The sequence below is a fragment of the Salvelinus fontinalis genome, chromosome 28, assembly GCF_029448725.1.
Source record: "Salvelinus fontinalis isolate EN_2023a chromosome 28, ASM2944872v1, whole genome shotgun sequence".
Lineage (NCBI taxonomy): Eukaryota > Metazoa > Chordata > Actinopteri > Salmoniformes > Salmonidae > Salvelinus > Salvelinus fontinalis.
The window spans coordinates 22,802,947-22,813,647 of NC_074692.1; the positions used below are offsets into that span (position 1 = coordinate 22,802,947).

The 10,701-nt window shown below is 44.8% G+C and overlaps 1 protein-coding gene across 5 annotated transcripts in view; it reads right to left on the reverse strand.

Moving 5' to 3' along the window:
* Positions 1-10,701, reverse strand: part of tpcn1 (two pore segment channel 1) — a 35,260-nt gene that overhangs the window by 21,859 nt on the left and 2,700 nt on the right. For 3 of the 5 annotated variants that reach the window (XM_055887129.1, XM_055887131.1, XM_055887132.1), the window contains exon 2: positions 9,651-9,787. In XM_055887129.1, the coding sequence (XP_055743104.1) occupies positions 9,651-9,787 (137 nt within the window). Of the gene's footprint in view, positions 1-9,650; positions 9,788-9,909; positions 10,326-10,701 lie in introns of those variants that run through there. The other 2 variants (XM_055887134.1, XM_055887130.1) reach the window with 2 other exon arrangements.

Sequence of the window (10,701 nt, forward strand, 5' to 3'; positions counted from 1 at the left end):
CCATTTGCACAACAGCATGTGAAATTTATTGTCAATCAGTGTTGCTTCCTGAGTGGACAGTTTGATTTCACAGAAGCGTGATTGACTTGGAGTTACATTGTGTTGTTTAAGTGTTCCCTTTATTTTTTTGAGCAGTGTATTTAGCTGCACTAGAACGCTTAAAAAGGCAGCTAGAATTTAAAATAGCGGTATCGGCCCAAAAATGTCTTATCGGTGCATCCCTACTCAAGACAACTTGGAAGTCAGGAATAAACAAGCTCTGACTGGGAAAATACGTTTTGAACGGTCATCCAATTCTGAATTGTAAATCCATCCAATTCTGAATTGTAAATCCGGCCTCTTCCTAGAGCTACGACCTGAAGATCAATGAAGTCATCATGATTTGTTCCCAGTTGTTTTGAAAGCACCATAAATAAAGAGAATGACAGACATTGATGATAAAATTTGCCCATGAAAAAGACTGCCGCGCCACCCTCCTGTTCAAGTGAGCACAGCACAACAAGGTGAGTCCAAAATGTATTGTATGCTGCTGCATAAATGATGTAACATGTAACAGGGAGATATGTATACTGTAGCTAAGAAAGTAATAATAAGTGTATGTTGTGTAATAAGCTGTTAGTAGCCCATGTACCTCACCCTAATAATTTGGTCTATTTATCCGCTTGTTCCCTTATGCCATAGTTTGTACATCACAATTGTCATTAGAAACCACATTCGTTGAAGCAAGTCAGTCATATCAGCTGTGTTTTTTTAAAAGGCAGTAAATGAGGCTGAATTAACTGTTTCGCTGCCAGACAAGGCTCCGCTGATAGCCTGGTGTAGCAGTGAGAAGATGTTGGGACTGATGCTGGGACAGCTTTATGTAGGCCATTGGTAGGCAGTGTTTGTCACCGTTATAGTGCAGGTAGTGCTCACTAGATTCGTGTTGTAGATGCTACAGTGTGTGCAGCTGTTGAATCTGCAGACGTGTTGCTGTGCGTTTTGTTGCTGTGCGTTTTGCTGCCAACTTTACTTTACTTTGCTAGCTGACAACTTTACGTTTTTTGTTTTGTTTCTGTTTTTAATTACCGTTTATATTTTTAGTTTTTCCATCGCAACTTTTTTCCCTCATTCAACTTTTTCACTCCGGACGCTTTATCTGGACATGGTTCGTCAACACCTTCAACAGCCGAAGCTAAGTAGTAACATTAACATGATGTCTTCTAATTGCAGTCGCTGTACTCATAATATACAGGAGAACGATCGCCTTACGGCGAAAATAGCTGTGCTGCAAGCCCAGCTTCAGACGCAATCGTTAGGCAAGGGTAATTTCAGTGTAGGAAAGGAAGAAACAGCGTCTGTGCCACCAGTAAGTACAGATAGTAACGTTAGTATAAATCCCCCCGCACAGTCCCCGCAGCCGGACAACTTTCTCATGGCTTCTGGAGGGAAATGCTGTTGGAATGCTCAACCGGTGTCGCTCATTCAGCCGACAGAAACTTTCAACCGGTTTTCCCCATTATGTAGCGAGTCGGAGTCTGAGTCTGAGTCTTCTCTTGTCTCTACTCCTCCCGTTACGGGGTCTGAGACGCCGAAGGCTCCCACCGTTAGCTCTGACAAATTGAAAACCCTAGTCATTGGCGACTCCATTACCCGCAGTATTAGACTTAAAACGAATCACCCAGCGATCATACACTGTTTACCAGGGGGCAGGGCTACCGACGTTAAGGCTAATCTTAAGATGGTGCTGGCTAAAGCTAAATCTGGCGAGTGTAGAGAGTATAGAGATATTGTTATCCACGTCGGCACCAACGATGTTAGGATGAAACAGTCAGAGGTCACCAAGTGCAACATAGCTTCAGCGTGTAAATCAGCTAGAAAGATGTCGGCATCGAGTAATTGTCTCTGGTCCCCTCCCAGTTAGGGGGAGTGACGAGCTCTACAGCAGAGTCTCAGCACTCAATCGCTGGTTGAAAACTGTTTTCTGCCCCTCCCAAAAGATAGAATTTGTAGATAATTGGCCCTCTTTCTGGGACTCACCCACAAACAGGACCAAGCCTGACCTGCTAAGGAGTGACGGACTCCATCCTACCTGGAGGGGTGCTCTCATCTTATCTACCAACATAGATAGGGCTCTAACTCCTTTAGCCCCACAATGAAATAGGGTGCAGGCCAGGCAGCAGGCTGTTAGCCAACCTGCCAGCTTAGTGGAGTCTGCCAATAGCACAGTCAGTGTAGTCAGCTCAGCCATACCCATTGAGACTGTGTCTGTGCCTCGACCTAGGTTGGGCAAAACTAAACATGGCGGTGTTCGCCTTAGCAATCTTATTAGGATAAAGACCTCCTCCATTCCTGCCATTATTGAAAGAGATCGTGATACCTCACATCTCAAAATAGGGTTACTTAATGTTAGATCCCTCACTTCAAAGGCAGTCATAGTCAATGAACTAATCACTGATCATAATCTTGATGTGATTGGCCTGACTGAAACATGGCTTAAGCCTGATGAATTTACTGTGTTAAATGAGGCCTCACCTCCTGGTTACACTAGTGACCATATCCCCCGTGCATCCCGCAAAGGCGGAGGTGTTGCTAACATCTACGATAGCAAATTTCAATTTACAAAAAAAAAAATGGCGTTTTCGTCTTTTGAGCTTCTAGTCATGAAATCTATGCAGCCTACTCAATCACTTTTTATAGCTACTGTTTACAGGCCTCCTGGGCCATATACAGCGTTCCTCTCTGAGTTTCCTGAATTCCTATCAGACCTTGTAGTCATAGCAGATCATATTCTAATTTTTGGTGATTTTAATATTCACATGGAGAAGTCCACAGACCCACTCCAAAAGTCTTTCGGAGCCATCAGACTCAGTGGGTTTTGTCCAACATGTCTCTGGACCTACTCACTGCCACAGTCATACTCTGGACCTAGTTTTGTCCCATGGAATAAATGTTGTAGATCTTAATGTTTTTCCACATAATCCTGGACTATCGGACCACCATTTTATTACGTTTGCAATCGCAACAAATAATCTGCTCAGACCCCAACCAAGGAGCATCAAAAGTCGTGCTATAAATTCTCAGACAACACAAAAATTCCTTGATGCCCTTCCAGACTCCTTCTGCCTACCCAAGGACGTCAGAGGACAAAAATCAGTTAACCACTTAACTGAGGAACTCAATTTAACCTTGCGCAATACCCTAGATGCAGTTGCACCCCTAAAAACGAAAAACATTTGTCATAAGAAACTAGCTCCCTGGTATACAGAAAATACCCGAGCTTTGAAGCAAGCTTCCAGGAAATTGGAACGGAAATGGCGCCACACAAAACTGGAAGTCTTCCGACTAGCTTGGAAAGACAGTACCGTGCAGTACCGAAGAGCCCTCACTGCTGCTCGATCATCCTACTTTTCCAACTTAATCGAGGAAAATAAGAACAATCCAAAATTTATTTTTGATACTGTTGCAAAGCTAACTAAAAAGCAGCATTCCCCAAGAGAGGATGGCTTTCACTTCAGCAGTAATAAATTCATGAACTTCTTTGAGGAAAAGATCATGACCATTAGAAAGCAAATTACGGACTCCTCTTTGAATCTGCGTATTCCTCCAGGGCTTAGCTGTCCTGGATCTGCACAGCTCTGCGAGGGCCTGGGATCGGGAGAGACACTTAAGTGTTTTAGTACTATATCTCTTGACACAATGATGAAAATAATCATGGCCTCTAAACCTTCAAGCTGCATACTGGATCCTATTCCTACTAAACTGCTGAAGGAGCTGCTTCCTGTGCTTGGCCCTCCTATGTTGAACATAATAAACAGCTCTCTATCCACCGGATGTGTACCAAACTCACTAAAAGTGGCAGTGATAAAGCCTCTCTTGAAAAAGCCAAACCTTGACCCGGAAAATATAAAAAACTATCGGCCTATATCGAATCTTCCATTCCTCTCAAAAATTTTAGAAAAAGCTGTTGCGCAGCAACTCACTGCCTTTCTGAAGACAAACAATGTATACGAAATGCTTCAGTCTGGTTTTAGACCCCATCATAGCACTGAGACTGCACTTGTGAAGGTGGTAAATGACCTTTTAATGGCGTCAGACCGAGGCTCTGCATCTGTCCTCGTGCTACTAGACCTTAGTGCTGCCTTTGACACCATCGATCACCACATTCTTTTGGAGAGACTGGAAACCCAAATTGGTCTACACGGACAAGTTCTGGCCTGGTTTAGATCTTACCTGTCGGAAAGATATCAGTTTGTCTCTGTGAATGGTCTGTCCTCTGACAAATCAACTGTACATTTCGGTGTTCCTCAAGGTTCCGTTTTAGGACCACTATTGTTTTCACTATATATTTTACCTCTTGGGGATGTTATTCGAAAACATAATGTTAACTTTCACTGCTATGCGGATGACACACAGCTGTACATTTCAATGAAACATGGTGAAGCCCCAAAATTGCCCTCGCTAGAAGCCTGTGTTTCAGACATAAGGAAGTGGATGGCTGAAAACTTTCTACTTTTAAACTCGGACAAAACAGAGATGCTTGTTCTAGGTCCCAAGAAACAAAGAGATATTCTGTTAAATCTGACAATTCATCTTGATGGTTGTAAAGTCGTCTCAAATAAAACTGTGAAGGACCTCGGCGTTACTCTTGACCCTGATCTCTCTTTTGACGAACATATCAAGACTGTTTCAAGGACAGCTTTTTTCCATCTACGTAACATTGCAAAAATCAGAAATTTTCTGTCCAAAAATGATGCAGAAAAATTAATCCATGCATTTGTTACTTCTAGGTTAGACTACTGCAATGCTCTACTTTCCGGCTACCCGGATAAAGCACTAAATAAACTTCAGTTAGTGCTAAATACGGCTGCTAGAATCCTGACTAGAACCAAGAAATTTGATCATATTACTCCAGTGCTAGCTTCCCTACACTGGCTTCCCGTTAAGGCAAGGGCTGATTTCAAGGTTTTACTGTTAACCTATAAAGCGTTACATGGGCTTGCTCCTACCTATCTTTCCGAGTTGGTCCTGCCGTACATACCTACACGTACGCTACGGTCACAAGACGCAGGCCTCCTAATTGTCCCTAAAATTTCTAAGCAAACAGCTGGAGGCAGGGCTTTCTCCTATAGATCTCCATTTTTATGGAACAGTCTGCCTACCCATGTGAGAGACGCAGACTCGGTCTCAACCTTTAAGTCTTTACTGAAGACTTATCTCTTCAGTAGGTCATATGATTGAGTGTAGTCTGGCCCAGGAGTGTGAAGGTGAACGGAAAGGCTCTGGAGCAACGAACCGCCCTTGCTGTCTCTCCAGGGCCGGTTCCCCTCTCTCCACTGGGATTCTCTGCCTCTAACCCTGTTACTGGGGCTGAGTCACTGGCTTGCTGGTGCTCTTTCATGCCGTCCCTAGGAGGGGTGCGTCACTTGAGTGGGTTGAGTTACTGACGTGAACTTCCTGTCTGGGTTGGCGCCCCCCCTTGGTTGTGCTGTGGTGGAGACCTTTGTGGGCTATACTCGGCCTTGTCTCAGGATTGTAAGTTGGTGGTTGAGGATATCCCTCTAGTGGTGTGGGGGCTGTGCTTTGGCAGAGTGGGTGGGGTTATATCCTTCCTGTTTGGCCCTGTCCGGGGGTTTCTTCGGATGGGGCCACAGTGTCTCCTGACCGCTCCTGTCTCAGCCTCCAGTATTTATGCTGCAGTAGTTTATGTGTCGGGGGGCTAGGGTCAGTTGGTTATACCTGGAGAACTTCTCCTGTCTTATCCAGTGTCCTGTGTGAATTTAAGTATGCTCTCTCTAATTCTCTCGTTCTCTCTGAGAACCTGAGCCCTAGGACCATACGTCAGGACTAGCGGGCATGCTGACACCTTGCTGTCCCCAGTCCGCCCGGCCTTGCTGCTATTCCAGTTTCAACTGTTTCTGCCTGCGGTTACGAAACCCCTACCTGTCCCAGACCTGCTGTTTTCAACTCTTAATGATCGGCTATGAAAAGCCAACTGAGATTTATTCTTGATTATTATTTGACCATGCTTGTCATTTATGAACATTTTGAAAATCTTGGCTCTCTAATTTTCTCCTTCTCTCTTTCTCTCGGAGGACCTGAGCCCTAGGACCATACGTCGGGACTACCGGCCGTGGTGACTCCTTGCTGCCCCCAGTCCGCCTGGCCTTGCTGCTATTCCAGTTTCAACTCTTCTGCCTGCGGTTATGGAACCCCTACCGGTCCCAGACCTGCTGTTTTCAACTCTTAATGATCGGCTATGAAAAGCCAACTGAGATTTATTCCTGATTATTATTTGACCATGCTTGTCATTTATGAACATTTTTGAACATCTTGGCATAGTTCTGTTATAATCTCCACCCGGCACAGCCAGAAGAGGACTGGCCACCCCTCATAGCCTGGTTCCTCTCTAGGTTTCTTCCTAGGTTTTGGCCTTTCTAGGGAGTTTTTCCTAGCCACCGTGCTTCTACACCTGCATTCTAGCTGTTTGGGGTTTTAGGCTGGGTTTCTGTACAGCACTTCGAGATATTATCTGATGTACGAAGGGCTATATAAAATAAAATTGATTGATTGATTGAGGTAATGTATTGTTTAGTGTTGTGGCTTTGCTGGCATGCATTGCGCGCGCGCGCGCGCGCCCCCCCCCCCCCCCACCAATATTTACATACCAAAATCGCCACTGGTTAGAGGTTATGGACAAATTACACTCACTGGCCAGTTGATTAGGTAAAAAAATGTATCACTGGTCATTGAAAGGCTGGTCATGGTTCACATCAACACCATCATCCCAGAAACCCTAGACCCACTCCAATTTGCATACCGCCTTACCAGATCCAGAGATGATGCAATCTCTTTTGCACTCCACACTACCCTTTCCCACCTGGACAAAAATAACACTTGTGAGAATGCTATTCCTTGACTAGAGCTCAGCGTTCAACAACATAGTGCCCTCAAAGCTCATCACTTAGCTAAGGACCCTGGGACGAAACACCTCCCTCTGCAACTGGATCCTGGACTTCCTGACAGGCCGTCCCCAGGTGGTAAGGGTAGGTAACAACAGATCTGCCACGCTGATCCTCAACACAGGGTCCCTCAGGGCTGCATGCTCAGTCCCCTCCTGTCTCCCTGTTCAACCATGACTGCATGACCAAGCACAACTCCAACACCATCATTAAGTTTGCCGACGACACAACAGTGTAAGTGAAAGATGAGACAGCCTATAGGGAGGTCAGAGAACTAGCAGTGTGGTACCATAACAACCTCTCCCTCAATGGGATCAAGACAAAGGAGATTATTGTGGACTACAGGAAAAGGAGGACCGAGCACGCCCTCATTCTCATCGACGGGGCTGTAGTGGAGCAGGTAGAGAGCTTCAAGTTCCTTGGTGTCCACATCACCAACAAACTATCATGGTCCAAACACACCAAGACAGTTGTGAAGAGGGCATGACAAAACCTAATCCCCCTCAGGAGACTGAAAAGATTTGGCATGGGTCCTCAGATCCTCAAAACTTTATACAGCTGCACCAGAGAGAGCATCCTGATTGGTTGCATCACCGCCTGGTATGGCAACTGTTCAGCCTCCGACCCAAGGCACTACAGAGGGTAGTGCATACGGCCCAGAACATCACTGGGGCAAAGCTTCCTGCCATCCAGGACTTCTATACCAGGCAGTGTCAAAAAAAGGCCCCAAAAAATTGCCAAAGACTCCAGTCACCCTAGTCATAGAATGTTCTCTCTGCTTCCACACGGCAAACGGTACCGGAGTGCCAAGTCTAGGTCCAAAAGGCTTCTTAACAGCTTCAACCCCCAAGCCATAAGACTCCTGAACAGCTAATCAAATGGCTACCCAAACTATTTGCATTTCTCCCCCACCCCCATTTTTACCCTGCTGCTACTCTCTGTTTATTATCCATGCATAGTCACTTTACCTCTACCTACATGTACAGTACCAGTCAACATTTTGGACACACCTACTCATTCAAGGGTTTTTATTTATTTTACTATTTTCTACATCGTAGAATAATAGTGAACACATCAAAACTATGAAATAACACATATGGAATCATGTAGTAACCAAAAAAGTGTTAAACAAATCTAAATACATTTTATATTTGAGATTCTTCAAAGTAGCCACCCTTTGCCTTGAGAGTTTTGCACACTCTTGACATTCTCTCAACCAGCTTCTCCTGGAATGCTTTTCCAAAAGTCTTGAAGGAGTTCCCACATATGCTGAGCACTTGTTGGCGTCACGTGTGCTCCCTCTCCGGCCTCTAGGTCACCAGACTGCTCGTTATGGCGCACACCTGTCACCATCATTACGTGCACCTGTGCGTCATCAGACTCACCTGGACTCCATCACTTCCCTGATTACCTTCCCTATATATGTCACTCCCTTTGGTTCTTTCCCCAGGCGTTATTGTTTCTGTGCGTTGTTCGTGTTTCCTATTTTTGTATTATGTTGTGTTTATTTATTAAAACACTCACTCCCTGAACATACTTCCCGACTCTCAGCGCACATTGTTACAGTTGGCTGCTTTTCCTTCACTCTGCGGTCTAACTCATCCCAAACCATCTCAATTGGGTTGAGGTCGGGTGATTGTGGAGGCCAGGTCATTTTATGCAGCACTCCATCACACTTTTTCTTGGTCAAATAGCCCTTACACAGCCTGGAGGTGTTTTGGGTTATTGTCCTTTTGAAAAACAAATGATAGTTCCACTAAGCGCAAACCAGATGGGATGGCGTATCGCTGCAGAATGCTGTGGTAGCCATGCTGGTTAAGTGTGCCTTGAATTCTAAATAAATCACTTACAGCGTCACCAGCCAAGCACACCCGCACCATCAAACCTCCTCCTCCTCCATGCTTCACAGTAGGAACTACACATGCAGAGATCATACGTTCACCTACTCTGCGTCTCACAAAGACACGGCAGTTGGAACCAAAAATCTCAAATTTGAACTCATCAGACCAAAGGACACATTTCCATTGGTCTAATGTCCATTGCTCGTGTCTCTTGGCCCAAGCAACTCTTATTATTGGTGTCCTTTAGTAGTGGTTTCTTTGTTGCAAATTGACCATGAAAGCCTGATTCACGCGGTCTCCTCTGAACTGTTGATGTTGAGATGTGTCTGTTACTTGAACTCTGAAGCATTTATTTGGGCTGCAATTTCTGAGGCTGGTATCCATAATGAACTTATCCTCTGCAGCACAGGCATCTCTGGGTTTTCCTTTCCTGTGGCGGTCCTCATGAGAGCCAGTTTCATCATAGCGCTTGATGGTTTTTGCGACTACACTTGAAGAAACTATCAAAATTATAAAATATGGAATATATTTTCATTCGTTTAACACTTTTTTGGTTACCATATGATTCCATGTATTATTTCATAGTTTGATGTCTTCACTATTATTCTACAATGTAGAAAATACTACAAATAATGAAAAACGCTAGAATGAGTAGGTGTGTCCAAATGTTGACTGGTACTATACATATTATGCCCCAAAGAATTAAGGCTGTTCTGGAGGCAAAGGGGATTCCCGGTACTAGATGTGTGTATCTAATAAACTGTCCGGTGAGTGTATAACTACGCCGTAATATTATGATGTAGCTAATCATTACTATCAAAATGTAAGTAAATACCAAGTAAGTATCGTGTGTGTGCGTGGGGGGTACCTGTAGATAGATCGCTGCTTCCTGGTAGTTCATCTCCCAGCTTTGTTGAAGTGAGGCATTGTGTGATCTGTAGTTTGGTGGTGGCCCCGGTGTTGGTATCACCTGGTTATTCACAATGTCATACCCCCCTCCTCCATCTACACAGTAGAAAAAAACAACATTAATACAAATTTGTAAAGAGCCTCCAAAACCTGACAAAGAGTAATTTAGTGGTTTCGTTCACTGTACTGCATTTTCACAACATATTCCCCCCACATACTTTTCAGGGAATAAGAATTGATTCCCATTCAAAATCCTATTTTCCCTAACATAGAATAGCCAAGTGCGAACTGGCAAAATGTCCTCACTTCACTGAATTTGAGTTGGTTTAGTATTCTTGTGAGGGCTTCTGGTACTCACAAGTATTGTGAAATGTATACACACACACACACACACACACACACAGTCTAGCCCGCTGCAGAATGAGGAGATGAGGGCTGGACTCTCCTCCAGGGTCAACTCAACACTGTTGTCATGGATACCAGCAGTCTCCACCAGCACGGACGAACACTCCATGGCTATAATGGCCTCCACTGGTCCAGGACTGTGAGTCTTTGTTCGGGTACGTGTGTTTGAACGTAGTCCCCTAAAGCAGTGTGTGTGTGTGTGTGTGTGTGTGTGTGTGTGTGTGTGTCATTCACAGTCCACAGGTCCAGCGTTCACACACCTCCAAGGACACGCAGGGGCTAACATGCTATTGCACATGGATGCCGCCAGAGAGACAATGTAAAAAAAGATCCCTCACAGGGATCAGGCAGAGAGGTCCTCCACAGTTTAGAAACTGATCCTGAAATCTTCACCAACTCCGCTCTTCACCAACGTTAGCTTGAGGAATGTCCTTCAAGTCCTAGACAGGAAGTGAGGTCACCTCCTGATGGTGAGAGACACCAGACTGAGAATGAAGAACGTCCTAGTTAGATCAGTGTGATGTCTGGTCTGGCTGTATGGAGCCTTAGCAGGCTGAGGGGAAACTAAGCTATGGTCTTCAACTTACCCTAAGTACTTACAATAT